At 34.7% G+C, this 15324-nt stretch overlaps 1 protein-coding gene across 3 annotated transcripts in view; it reads left to right on the forward strand.

Moving 5' to 3' along the window:
- Positions 1-15058, forward strand: part of ZEB1 (zinc finger E-box binding homeobox 1) — a 167967-nt gene extending 152909 nt beyond the window's left edge. For all 3 annotated transcript variants that reach the window (XM_081297384.1, XM_081297385.1, XM_081297386.1), the window contains 4 exons: positions 324-429; positions 4411-6215; positions 9023-9203; positions 11884-15058. In XM_081297384.1, coding sequence (XP_081153510.1) covers positions 324-429; positions 4411-6215; positions 9023-9203; positions 11884-12479 — 2688 coding nt within the window. In that variant the 3' untranslated portion in view covers positions 12480-15058. The remainder of the gene's footprint in view (positions 1-323; positions 430-4410; positions 6216-9022; positions 9204-11883) is intronic.
- Positions 15059-15324: the final 266 nt, after the last annotated feature.

The raw sequence follows: 15324 nt of genomic DNA on the forward strand, positions 1-15324 counted from the left end.
ATTAGAATATAGACAAGATAATCTCTAGTTCCTAGTAAAGTACATATTACTTTATTTTTGTTCAATACTATATTGCTTAGTTAAGTATGGCTCTAATACTTTAAATTAATCTACATTTTTCTGTGTGTCAGAACTCTGTTCCCACTGTCACCATCCTTTTGGGTAATAATTTCAAATGTTATATTTTTGTGACTGCAATTTGAGAGCTTTAAGAATCAAAACAGTCATCAGACTCACTCAAAATATTACTTTAAACACATTGGATAGTCTTTATGTCTTAAGTTTTTTTGCTTTACAAATAAAATACCAATTTTCTCTTACAGAGACATGTGACGCAGTCTGGGGGTAATCGTAAATTCAAGTGCACTGAATGTGGAAAAGCTTTTAAATACAAACATCACCTAAAAGAGCACTTAAGAATTCACAGTGGTAAATATTTGTTTTATGTCTGCAAACTGAATATCAGCATGTGATAATAAATAAATCTATCCTAATTTGATCTTACATATATCATCAAAAACTACTTTTCTTTTTAATATAAAGACTAATATGGAGAAATGTTCTTTTGATAAGTGGTATTGTATTATCATTTAACCTTTGACTAAAGTGTATAGAGTAAATATAAAATGACACATACTCCAAATTTCCTAATCAGAAGATAATATGTCATGTCTTAGCCAATATAACCTAAGACTACTTAATCATTCTTGTGAATGTGAATTTTATTGCCCCTTTTGTAAAGCATTGAGATTTGTAGAAGGAAGTAAGGAGGTGAAGATGGCCTTTATAGAAGGAAGTTAGAAATGGAATTCAAGATGAGAAAATCATGCAGAGGTGATGTAGAGTTAGTGAGCAAGACAACATGAGGGGAAAGAGAACTACAGCACTGATGAGACTCTTTTTAATTACACATGAAGGTAGAATCCATTTTGTCATAATTATAGAAGCATGGAATATATCTTATTCTAATTCAGTCTCTAGTACTTCTCCTTGCCCTTCCCTCCCCATCACCCTGCTGCTTTCCCTCTACTGATCTTTCTGCCATTTACCCATAGTTATTTTTTAAATTAATTTCTATGGATTGATATACACAATGGTGAGATTTACTGTGATATATTCATACATGTACACAGGAAAGTTATATCAGATTCATTTCATTTTGATAGGTTTATAAAGCTTATCAGTACTTTTGGCTTTAAAGTAAGTACTGGGTAAACTTTTTCTCACATCGATAAAGTATTAATGTAATTCTGAACAATAAGAATAATGATAACTAGGGACTGGGGTTGTGGCTCATTGGTAAAGTGCTTGTCTAGCACGTGTGAGGCACTGGGTTTGATTCTCAGCACCACATAAAAACAAATAAATAAATGTCCAACTACAACTAAAAAAAAGAATAATGATAACTAGCATTTATTGAATACTTAAGTATGTGTGGCCACTTGTTAGTTATTTGTATTCATTAACTTTTATAGTTCTCAAATAACCCTTAGATGTTCATTCTGTTATTTCTTCTGTTATTTTGTGTGTGTGTGTGTGTGTGTGTGTGTGTGTGTGTGTATGTGTGTGTGGAAGGGGATTGAACCTAGGACCTTACATATGCTATTATTTCTCTTTTTTAATCTTTTTTTAAAATTTTAATTTGTTATATATGACAAAAGAATGCATTATAATTCATATTACAAAATTACAGCACAGTTTTTCATATCTTTGGTTGTACACAAAGTAGAGTCACATCCTTCGTGTCTGCATACGTGTATTTAGGGTAATAATGACCATCACCTTGTACCATCTTTCCTACCCCTGTGTCCCCTCCCTTCCCCCCTTCCCTTTTCCCCTTTTCCCTATCTAGAGTTCATTTAATCCTCCCACTCCCCTTATTTCTCTTTTTGTTGATGAGAAAATGGAAGACCAGAGAACTTAATAAACTTGTCCAGGATCACTCAGCTAATACATGGCAAAGTCGGGACTCTGGTGGGAGCATCCTGGTTGTGTTGTCATTGCTTTACCCACTGTACTTCTTGATTTCCTCTATTTTAAAGAAAATAGTCTATATCATGGATGCTTATCTTCCTCATATCTCAATATGAAAATACTCATGCAGGCCAAGGCCATCTAAAACTGTTATCAGATTATTTAAAATAGAGATATACTAGAACATATTCCTTCTTTTATCCCCATTATAAACTTTTTATCTGATGACATTTTGAGTATAGAATCCTATTCCAGGAATTGCTTTAGAAAGATATTGATAAACTGCAGAATATTCAGAGGTAGGCTTAGCAGCAGGTAAGAGTTTTGAAAACCATGTCCTGTGAGGATTGTTTGAAAGACCTGGACATATTTAATATACACAGGAAGATACACAGGGCAGCTCTGTATCAATTTGAAGGTATTATTATTATAGAATAGAATAAGTTAAACTTATTTTGTGTAACATCAGAAAAGCAAACTAGGTCAAGAAAATATGCATTATAGCAAGCCAACTTGGGTTTAGTTGAAGACTGAGTAGATTTTAAAAGAATCACTAACCTTTGTTAAGGCCACACTGAGAGTTTTGCTATAGCATTTCATAACTCTCTAACATAACCAGTGAAAATGTGTCTACATTTACATACCAAAATACTGAAGCTTGGAAAGTTTAAGAAAATAATATATGTCTGAGTCACAATTTGAACCCAAATCTGTGGTCTTCTGCAGAACCTGTCTAGGCTTCTTCCATAGGGCTATCCTATAGTCAATATCCTCCCCTTTATTTCACTAAGGAGCTTTAGCAAAGACTAACTGATGTCAAAAATAACATAAAGGAACTCTTTATTGAAAGGAGTATTTCTAGAGGGATTCTTAGATCCCTTCCATTTCTAATATCTGATTCCTCAAATACCTATATTTCTGATAAGACATAACTCACTAGTTTTAATGTTGTAGCATTACACTTAAAACATTAGCAGAGCTTATACTGACTTTTTCCACTGCTTTTCCTGTTAACTCTTAAAAATAAAGGAGGATTGTGAATATACTTTGTATACAACACTATGAAAAACTGTGCTCTATATATGTAATAAGAATTTAATGCATTCTGTTGTGATATATAATGAAAAATAAATAAAAAGAAAAGAGGATATAAGGGGCTTTATTGTAATGCTGGGGAGACAATATTTCATAGTTCTACAGTTAACCATCATTCATCCTAAAAATGTTTAATGAGTATCTTTGCTATACTGTAATGGGTATAAAGGATAAAAGGCAAACAGGACAGAGGTTCTCACCTTATTGGAGCTGATAGTCTTTAATGTATAAATTATAAATTAATGAACTGAATTTGAACTAAAATGAACAGTTAGGTTTGTATGAAGATATTCCTTTTATCTTAGTGCTTCTCAAAATTATCCAAGTATCTCTGATGACCAAGGAGAATAAGTACCTTGTGTCCCTGGAGAGTCTAAAATAGCAGCTGAAAGGAGGTCTCCACATGCAAGAAATTTCTTTGACATCATGTGTCCTGATAATTCATCCAGATGTTATATTTTGCCCTTGCTATAAATCTGTTTCCATATACAAATAATGTTTTACTGTAACCACTCCCTAAAATTGAAACTCTGGTGGACTTTGTGTACCACTAGAACTTATCTCTTTGGGGATACATCTATTCCAGTTTAATAAATAAGTAATTATAAGAATATCTTATATTGAAATTTTCCTCCATGAGGAAGGATATTTTCAAGGAAACCATATGTATGTTGGAATTTTATAAACCAAGGATAAATATCCATAGTCTTATGGGAGATTGTACTTACTTTTGTTTCTTCTAATATTAACTTATCCTAAATATAGTTGTTAAGTAGAGTGAAATACTGAAAATTATGTAGGTTGGTGAGACAGGATATAAAAAATACTTGAAAGAGTAGAATTAATTATTTTTGACATTTGAGAATTATTTGAAGTTAAAGGAGGGCAGAAATGTTATACATACATGCTAAGAAGATTCCCTGATTAGCACATGTAGTTCAGAAAAAGATTTTACTACTGTTGATAATATTTATGTCATTGCTTAACTTAAAATGATTATTCTAAATAAAATACATGGTGCCAGGCATGGAGGTACACGCCTATAATCCCAGCAGCCCTGGAGGCTGAGGCAGGAAGATTGTGAATTCAAAGCCAGTCTCATCAACCTAGCAAAGCTGTAAGCAACTCAGTGAGACCCTGTCTCTAAATAAAATTTAAAAAGAGGCTGGGGATGTGGCTTAGTAATTAAACACCCCTGGGTTCAATCCCCAGTACAAAAAATAATACATGGTAATCTTGCTTTTTAAACTTGATGTTTCTTGCTTTAAAGAAAATTTGGATACATAAAAATGTATATGTAATAATTGACTACGCATATAAATTGTTTGTTTGTTTGTTTAGGAGAGAAGCCATATGAATGCCCAAACTGCAAGAAACGTTTTTCCCATTCTGGTTCCTATAGCTCTCATATAAGCAGTAAGAAATGTATCAGCTTGATGCCTGTGAATGGGCGACCAAGAACAGGTCTCAAGACATCTCAGTGTTCCTCACCATCTCTTTCGGCATCACCAGGCAGTCCCACACGACCACAGATACGGCAAAAAATAGAGAATAAACCCCTTCAAGAACAACTTTCAGTAAACCAAATTAAAACTGAACCTGTGGATTATGAGTTCAAACCCATAGTGGTTGCTTCAGGAATCAACTGTTCAACCCCTTTACAAAATGGGGTTTTTAGTGGTGGTGGCCCATTACAGGCAACCAGTTCTCCTCAGGGTGTGGTGCAAGCTGTTGTTCTGCCAACAGTTGGTTTGGTATCTCCCATAAGTATCAATTTAAGTGATATTCAGAATGTACTTAAAGTGGCAGTAGATGGTAATGTAATAAGGCAAGTTTTGGAGAATAATCAAGCCAATCTTGCATCCAAAGAACAAGAAACAATCAATGCTTCATCTATACAACAAGGTGGCCATTCTGTTATTTCAGCCATCAGTCTTCCTTTGGTTGATCAAGATGGAACAACCAAAATTATCATCAACTACAGTCTTGAGCAGCCTAGCCAACTTCAAGTTGTTCCTCAAAATTTAAAAAAAGAAAATCCAGTCCCCACAAACAATTGCAAAAGTGAAAAGTTGCCAGAAGATCTTACTGTTAAATCTGAGAAAGATAAAAGCTTTGAAGGAGGAGTGAATGATAGCACTTGTCTTCTGTGTGATGATTGTCCAGGTGATCTTAATGCACTTCCAGAATTAAAGCACTATGACCTAAAGCAGCCGGCTCAGCCTCCACTCCCTGCCCCAGAAGCTGAGAAGCCTGAATCCTCTGTTTCATCAGGTACTGGAGATGGCAGTTTGTCTCCCAGTCAGCCACCTTTGAAGAACCTCCTGTCTCTCCTAAAAGCCTATTATGCTTTGAATGCACAACCAAGTGCAGAAGAGCTCTCAAAAATTGCTGATTCTGTAAATCTACCACTGGATGTAGTAAAAAAGTGGTTTGAAAAGATGCAAGCTGGACAGATTTCAGTGCAGTGTTCTGAACCATCTTCTCCTGAACCAGGCAAAGTAAATATCCTTGCAAAGAATGATGATCTGTCTCAACCCACAAATGAAAATGAATCCCAGGACAGCACAAGTCTACACAGTCCTCTGAAGATGACTAATTCTCCAGTTTTAACAGTAGGATCAACTGTCAATGGTTCCAGAAGTAGTACACCATCCCCATCACCTCTAAACCTTTCCTCAGCCAGAAATACACAGGGTTACTCATACGCAGCAGAGGGCGCACAAGAAGAGCCACAAGTAGAACCTCTTGATCTTTCACTACCAAAGCAACAGGGAGAATTATTGGAAAGGTCAACTATCACTAGTGTTTACCAGAACAGTGTTTATTCTGTCCAAGAAGAACCCTTGAACTTGTCTTGTGCAAAAAAGGAGCCACAAAAGGACAGTTGTGTTACAGACTCAGAACCAGTTGTAAATGTAATCCCACCAAGTGCCAACCCCATAAATATTGCTATACCTACAGTCACTGCCCAATTACCCACAATCGTGGCCATTGCTGACCAGAACAGTGTTCCATGCTTACGAGCACTAGCTACCAATAAGCAAACTATTCTGATTCCCCAGGTGGCTTATACATACTCAGCTACAGTCAGCCCTGCAGTCCAGGAACCAGCCCTGAAAGTGGTCCAGCCAAGTGGAAATCAGGTAAAAAAAGAAAAAAAGAATTTCCTTAACCTGGTTGGCAAAATGTTAGCTTGACTAATTTCAGTTAACTTTTTCTAACTAAAAAAAAAATCTGTCACTGTAGAGTCAAGTTGTTTCTAAAGGGAAATAAGTCTACATTAAGTTTGCAGTAACTTTTGTGACAAGTCTTCAATTACTTACTAATCCAGGTTCTGGTATCAACTAAAGTTTGTGTTACTCTACTGTGAAAAATGACTTATATATCATAATTAGAGACCTATTTGAAGTTAGAAACAAAGAGAAAAGAAAAATTAGAATGCTCATTAATTGGATTTCTGTTTTTGTATTTAAATTCTCAAAATTAATATTAGTTTCTGCCTTGATTATGATTGTTAATAAATGAAAATATGTTCACACCAGACTTAGCCAATTTTTATGTAATAACACCTCTGTTTATGAAAAGCTTTAATTAAGCACAGAACTCATCTGGTGTGTTTACTGATCATTTTATAAGCCATGAATAAACAAATGTTCAGTCATAATTAATATATGACTGTGAATAAATAAGGCTGTGAATCTATATATGTATTTTTCTCTTTAATTTTCTTGAGAAGTTCATGATAGTTTTGGATAGAGCTCTGTTGTATCTTATTGTGCAGGATTTTTCTGTGTAACTAACCTTAAGTCTCTCCCACCTTTTTTTTTCAATCATTGTTTGATTGAATCAAATACAAGAGATGAATGATATTTAATGCAGATACTTTCTATGAGTAGATGCCAACTATAATAATTTCAACATCCTGCTCAAATGTATATTTGCTGCTTTTTCCCCCTTAAATATTGCTAGATTGGGTTTCCTGAAATTACAACTCTTAAAAAACAGTTTCCACATGACCAGTGAATTCATCTAAATTTTTAATGTATAGAACATTTTGTACCCTTTTGAATAGAACAAAGAGTCACTTTTAACATCTCATGTAATCATATGTCAAGATCAAATACTAATGAAAGTGGAGTTACCGCAGCAACCATTGGCAGCTCACAAATGATCCAGGCAAATGGCTGCACCTCTCCTGCCTCACAAAGCCATAAGCAATGTATAATACTTTTTAACTTTTAGGAAATTTGTGGATTTAGAGAAAATAGAATGGAAGACCCTAGGAAAAGCACTAAGATCTTAGCCAAATTAATTCTTCAACAGGCTCCCTGCAGTATGATCCTATCATCTAGAAAAACTTCTGCTCAAAATTATCTGCCTGAATATTTTTATGCTGCAGAAATTTAGATTCTTTTTGTCTAGCAAGTACTACTGTTTAAAAATATAAGCTCTATCCAGTTCTGTATTTTTATTGGTTCTTTTTAGTTATACATAACAATAAGATTCATTTTGACATAATTATAAAAGCATGAAATATAATTTATTCTTATTCAGTACTCAGTACTTCCTCTTTCCTTCCACTCTTCTTTCTCTCCCCCTGTTCCCTTCATTCTACTAATATTGTGGATGTATATGATAGTGAGATTCACTGTAGTGTATTCATGTATGTATACATGAAAGTTAGGTCAGATTCATTCCACTGTCTTTCCCAATCCTATCCCATATCCCTTCCCTTCATTATCCCTTGTCTACTCTGCTGATCTTTCTTCTGTTCTTTTTTTTTAACCACCCCCCACCTTATTTTGAATTGACTTCCACATATCAGAGAAAACTTTTCGATTTTTGGTTTTGGGGGGGACTGGCTTATTTCACTTAGCATGATAACCTCCAGTTCTATCCTTTTACTGGCAAATGCTATAAAGTCATTCTTCTTTGTGGTTGAGTAATACTGCATTGTGTTTATATACCGAATTTTCTTTATCCATTCATCTGTTGAAGGGTACCGTAGCTTGGCTATTATAAATTATGTTGCTATAAACATTGATAGGGTGGCTATGTCACTGTAGTATGCTGATTCTAATCCTTTGGATATATACTGAGGAGTGGGATAGGTGAGTCATATGGTGGTTCCATAGCTAGTTTTCTGAGGAATCTCCATACTGCTTTCCATAGTGGTTAGATCAGTTTGTAGTCCCACCAGTAATGTATGCATGTACCTTTTCTTTACATCCTCACCAACACTTTTTGTTACTAATATTTTTAATCATAGCCATTCTGACTAGAGTGAGATGAAATCTCAGTGTAGTTTTAATTTTCATTTCTCTAATTTCTAGAAATTTTGGACATTTTTTAATATAGTTGTTGACCATTTGTATTTCTTCTTTTGAGAAGTGTCTGTTTTCTTGCTTCAAAAAAGTATAGAGTAAGCCTCTCTTTTCAAGGAGACCACAGAGGCTAGTTAAGAGATCTCTACAAGTTCTAGAGGATAAAATTTAAAAACCACTTTTTAAAAACCCATTCTTAATTTATGCTTAGTGAAACCCATAATTTAAAAACAGTAAAGAGAGCAGTTAGAAATTAATTATTAATTAGCAAACTCATAAGCTAAAACTATTTATCATAAAAGTAATGATTTGCATGGAACCAAGTAAATATTGCCACCCATTTTACATTTTCTTTTGGGGGTCCTTTCTTTTCAGTACCAGTTGAGCATATGGGTTTTGCTGTGGTTTGGCTGTTTTATCTCCAACATCGCTTTTGTCTATATCAACCCCCATCCCCCACAGTCTAGCCCCCACCCTTGTGACCCATCTACAGTGATGAGCAGTATGTTTGCTGTGGACAGTTTGTTGAAAGTTTAATTTAAAGTAGTTTTTTAACCCAGGCTTTGTTTATCTCTTGTTTGTCTTTTAATTTGAAATTTAATCTTACTTTTCACCCTCCCCCTTAGGATGAAAGGCAAGACACTAGCTCAGAAGGAGTATCCAATGTGGAGGATCAGAATGACTCTGATTCTACACCACCCAAAAAGAAAATGCGGAAGACAGAAAATGGAATGTATGCCTGTGACTTATGTGATAAGATATTTCAGAAGAGTAGCTCATTGTTGAGACATAAATATGAACACACAGGTAGGTTAGTGAACACAAAATATGCTGTCCTTTTAAAAAGTGCCTGTGATATGATATACACAATTATTTTGTCTACATCCACTTATGGCAAGTGTATACTATATTAATATAAATACAGTAGCCATTAATAAAATTATGGGACCAGTGGGGGAAGTTACAGGGAGATGGAATCAGACTTCATAGGAGACAAAGATGCTTCATGAGCACACTCAGCATTGCTGTCTTAGAAAGTCATTGTTTCAGGTACATCTTTTACTTTAGGATAACTTCTATATAATAAATTGGACATGATGATTCTAAGATCCCTTCCAACTCTGAAATTCTATAATTCTTCCACAAAGTACACTTCTTGGACTAACTCTGGGATTGGCAAACTATGATTCACAGACCAGGTTGTGGGCCTCCAACTGTTTTCTATGTCCCACTAAGAAATTTTTAATATCTTTTTTAATGATTGAAACAAATGAAAAGAAGAATAATATTTATGGCATGTGAAAATAATGTAAAAGTCAAATTATAACATTCCTAAATATAATTTTATTGGAACATAGCCATACCCATTCATTCACGTTGTCTATGACCACTCTTCTGCATCTATAACAGGGGAATTGAATAGCTGTAACAGGGACCATTTGGCCAGCAAAGCCTAAAGTATTTACTGTGTAACTTTTGCAGAAAAAAAATTTACCAACTCCTGGCCCAGCCAGTTCCTCTTATCCAGTGGAGTTCTGGTAACTGCTGTTTAACAACTGGTTCTCTGAAGGGTTAGGGAAGCCCTTATGTGTAGTGCTTGCAGATTTCTGTGATCTAGATATTCTCACCATGGCTGATTTCAGGCTTGAATCTGTTTTAAATTACGTTGCAGAATTCCTAAAAATTTGCCAATAGATTCCTTCTAGCCAAATGTATCACTCCACTCTTCCTTTTTAGAACAGATTGCTGTAGAAAGAACTGGATTTATCATGAGCTCTATAATCCTCTGCCTTCTCTGGCCTCTACCTGCCTTTTTGACTATAGTATCAATATTTTTTTGAAAGTCAACATCAGTTTATTATAAAAATTTACATTAAGCATAGAGGGATACATCCTTATCACAGATACATCCATAACACATCTGTTTCACATAAACTCTTTTGATTGTATATTTCAAATATTTCATGATTAAAAAATATTTAAATATTAGCATCCTGTGATTATAATTTATGTGGCAGTCTGCATGATGTGACTCATTCTTTCAGGAATAAATGTAAATGTACTGAGAAAAATAACTCCAAATTACTCTATATTTGTAAATTTTAGGATTTATTTTTTATTGGTTCTTTTTAGTTATTCATGACAATAAAGTCCATTGTAATATAATTATACAAGCATAGAATGTATCTTATTCTAATTAGGATCCTATCTTTGTGAGTGTACATGATAGTGGAATTCATTTAGGTTTTTTCATACATTGGAAAATTATGTTAGATCCATTCTACTGTCTCGTCTATTTCTATCCCCCATACCTTCCCTCATTCCCCTTTGTCCAATCTACTGAACTTTTCTTTTTCCCCTCCCTCACTTTATGTGGTTTAGATTCTATATTTATCTTTCATATTCTTATCAAGTATGCTAATTAGTGAAAAGATATCAAGAACTGTTTTCTGTTCTTTAGACTGTAGATTCAAAAATACATCAGTGACATTCGAGCAGTTCTTAGAGTTAAAAACTAGTATTACATAAGGGATACCTCTCTCACACAACAAGCCCCTTGTTAAACTTTTCTCTAGTTGTTTTCAGTGAGACCCGAGGAAAATTAGAAAATCTGGTTTGGACAAGAGTTAAATATTAGTATATAACAAAATGAAAAATATATTTGAGAAATATGCTATACTAAAAAATAAAAACAAATCATTTCTACATTTGTTAGTGTTATGGCTTGATAGCACTTAAGTTTGACTTTATCAGTCCTGATTATAATCCAGTTGTCAGTTTTTTTCATGTCTGGGCAGTAGCATTTCTCAAGTTCATGCATTTTCAATAGGGGAAAAGTTGCCCTCAAGGGGCAAAAAAGGGTTAGATATTATAATAAGTTGTGGTTTTCTCAAGGACCTCAGTGTATCAACCGTGTTTGTATGCGTACGTATGTATATATGTGTATAAATATATGCCAAAACTCATATATATTAGTTTTGGCATATATAAAAAGCTTACATGATGCATTAAAATTTAATTCGGACAAAGGTTGTGACAAGGAAAAAGAAGTTGAAAAGCGTCCTTAAGAAGGAAAGTAAAGAAAAACCAAGTTGAGAAATGCCTGTATCCCTCCTTGCCCTCACAGTGTTCATTGCCAAATATCGAATTAGAGCTTCACATTCCATGTTTTCTCATCCAATGTTCACATATTCTTTATATATTATGGCCATGATGTGATGTTGGCATGTTTAGAATTTCAATCTTATGTATTTCATATTGACCTTCTCAGAGATGAGACTAAATTCTGACACTAAATGATGACACTAAATTTTCTTGTATGAATGACAAACCAGATTAACATTATACAGAAAAGACAGTGTGGAACCTGGAACTTTTTAAAACGTGAAACTATAGCCCTCCCCTTCCCACAACCTAAAGTGCTCCCAACACTTACAAAAACTATTAATATCACCATTTGATTTCATAACTTTGTTCTTTCTTGCAGGTAAAAGACCTCATGAGTGTGGAATCTGTAAAAAGGCATTTAAACACAAACATCATTTGATTGAACACATGCGATTGCATTCTGGAGAAAAGCCCTATCAATGTGACAAGTGTGGAAAGCGCTTCTCACACTCGGGATCTTATTCTCAACACATGAATCACCGCTATTCATATTGCAAGAGAGAAGCAGAAGAACGAGATGGCGCAGAGCAGGAAGAGGCAGGGCCAGAGGTCCTGACGAATGAGCACGTTGGCGCTCGGGCATCTCCCTCACAGGTCGACTCAGATGAGAGAGAGAGTTTGACAAGAGAAGAGGATGAAGACAGTGAAAAAGAGGAAGAGGAGGAGGAGGATAAAGAGATGGAAGAATTACAGGAGGAAAAGGAATGTGAAAAACCCCAGGGAGATGAGGAAGAGGAGGAGGAAGAAGAAGAGGCAGAAGAAGAAGAGGAAGAAGAAGCAGAGAATGAGAGAGAGGAAGCAAAAACTGAAGGTCCAGTGAAGGATGATGGAGCTGTGAGTCAAGCAAGCAGCTTAGAACAGAAAGTCAGCGAGAACAGCGAGCAAGTATCTGAAGAAAAAACAAATGAAGCCTAATCGTTTTTCTAGAAGGAAAATAAATTCTAATTGGTAATGAAGTCTGTTCTATATTATCCATGCTTTTCATGGAAACACAGTAACCTGTATACTGTGATTCCTGTTCACTACTGTGTAAAGTAAAAACTAAAATCTAAAAAAAAAAAAAAAAATACAAAATACAAAAAAAAAAAAAACACTCAAAAAAAAAAAATCCGGGTGTGCCTGAACCTCAGACCTAGTAATTTTTCATGCAGTTTTCAAAGTTAGGAACAAGTTTGTAACATGAAGCAGATTAGAAAACTTTAATGACTCAGAAAGCAAAGATTTAACAGGTTAAAGGAAGCTGATTAATTAGATAAGCATCTGGCATTGTTTCATTTTTATCAGTATTATCACTCTTACGTTGGTTTATTCTTACGCTGTACAATTGGGAGAAATTTTATAATTTTTTATTGGTAAACATATGCTAAATCCGCTTCAGTATTTTATTATGTTTTTTAAAATGTGAGAACTTCTGCACTACAAAATTCCCTTCACAGAGAAGTATAATGCAGTTCCAAACCGTGCTGACTACCTTTTATAAGTTCAACGTAGAAGGTAGTAATTTCTAATATTTAGACGTCATAGTGGAGCATATTATCATTTAAAGTGTATTGTTAGCCTTAAGGAAGCAGCCGATAGAAGAACTGAAGTTTCTTACTCGTGATTTAAAATGGAGTTCACAAGATTGTCGTTGAGTTCTGATTGCAGGGACTAACAGTGTTGATACTGGTAAGGACAGCAGTCGTCAGAATCAGTGTTCGTGATTGTGTTTGAGTACGTGGTAACAAATATGAAGGATATGATATGAAGCTTTGTATCTCCTCTGGCCTTAAGCAAGACCTGTGTGCTGTAAGTGCCATTTCTCAGTATTTTCAAGGCTCTGACCCGCCTTCATTCAGTGTGTGGCCTACAATAACTAGCATTTGTTGATTTGTTTGTTGAATCAAAATTCCCAAATAAAACTTAAAACCACTGACTCTGTCAGAGAAACTGAAACACTGGGACATTTCATCCTTTAACTCAGTATTCATTTTATGTTAATTGACTTTCAGAATTTCTCTACAGAAACGAAAGGGAAATTTTCTAATCTGCTTTTACCCATGTACTTCCATTTCAGACATGGACATGCCATTGTTATTTGGCTCATAACTATTTCCAAATGTTAGTTATTATGGACCCAGTTTATTAACAACATTAGCTGATTTTTACCTATCAGTATTATTTTATTTCTTTTAGTTTATAGATCTGTGCAACATTTTTGTACTGTATGTCTTCAAACCTGGCAGTATTAATACCCTTCTTACTGACATATGTACTTTTAGTTTTAGAAAACTTTTATATTTATGTGTCTTATTTTTATATTTCTTTATTTATTACACAGTGTAGTGTATAATACTGTAGTTTGTATTAATACAATAATATATTTTAGTATGAAAATTTGGAAAGTTGATAAGATTTAAAGTAGAGATGCAATTGGTTCTCTTGCATTGAGATTTGATTTAACAGTGTTATGTTAACATTTATACTTGCCTTGGACTGTAGAACAGAATTTAAATGGGAATGTATTAGTTTTACAACTACAATCAAGTCATTTTACCTTTACCCAGTTTTTAATATAAAACTCTTAAATTTTGAAATTCACTGTGTGACTAATAGCATGATGCTCTGCAGTTTTATTAAGAGATTAGCCTAACCATAAATCTCTCATTTCCTTAGCAAGCCAAATTAGGATTACCTTATATAAACAGTGTTGGGAACAATGTTTAACATTTTGTGCCAATTTGTTCCTGTATTCATGTATGTAAGTTACCAACCTGATTCTTCATTTTTAAGTTCCTTGTTACACCATGGTCATTTTCTAGTTTTTTACCAGACTCCCCCATCTCACAATAAAAAGCATCAACAAGCCTGACCTGCTGTCATTCTTTTAATCATTGTCAAGGTTTTCTTTGGGAAATGAGGTTTTCTATTGTTATCCTGTACTTGATTCATCCAGAGCTCACTTTGGTAACACTAAATGTTTTAGACACTCACCACTAAATTATGGATTTTCTTGTGACTGAATGTTTTGGGATAGGTCAGATTTGACAGCTGAAGTCCTCCTGTGCAGAGGTTGCTCCTTCTTACTGAAACCGTTGCCCCCATCCCTACTCTTGATCCCATGGCTTCTTCTCCTTGGTTCACTCCAGGGCAGTGGGTTTAGATGCCTCTCTTCTGTATTCCCACAGCTCCTGTACCTTTCTCAATTGTAGCTCCTGCACTGTTATTTATATTCCTTCCCCACTGGGAACAGGGACCATGTCTGTCATAGTCAATTCTCACAGGCCCTCGCCCAGCAAAATGCCTAGCACTAGTTGGTACGACAAATATTTGTTGAATGAAAATATAATTTGCATGTTTACAGAGCTCAGCTATGCTTTCAGTATTTGTTTTGCCTCTAATCCCAGAATATATATGTTAAATGATTCCAGTAATTTAATGACTTTCTTATTGAGATCTTATTAAACAAACCCTGGGCATAACAGACAAAATAAATTGTTCCTTCTTTTTCTATTGCCTTACTGTTATGATTTATTCAGTTTATTTTAAGGTGTCTTCCTGATGCTTAACTTCATGGTACGTAGCCCAGGCCCTGAAGGCTTATGGATATTACCACTCCCAGTAGGAGTAGTTAGGACTCACTTCCCATACTAGGGCCCCACATTCCTAGATTCTCATTACCATGTTGCCTGATTTCCTCTCACTAAGAACAGCTCTCCAAAATAAGCAAATTCACTTGATAGAAATAGGAAATAAAATAAATAATCCTTACAAGGCATCT

This window comes from Spermophilus citellus (genome assembly GCF_964194105.1).
Source record: "Spermophilus citellus genome assembly, chromosome: 6".
Lineage (NCBI taxonomy): Eukaryota > Metazoa > Chordata > Mammalia > Rodentia > Sciuridae > Spermophilus > Spermophilus citellus.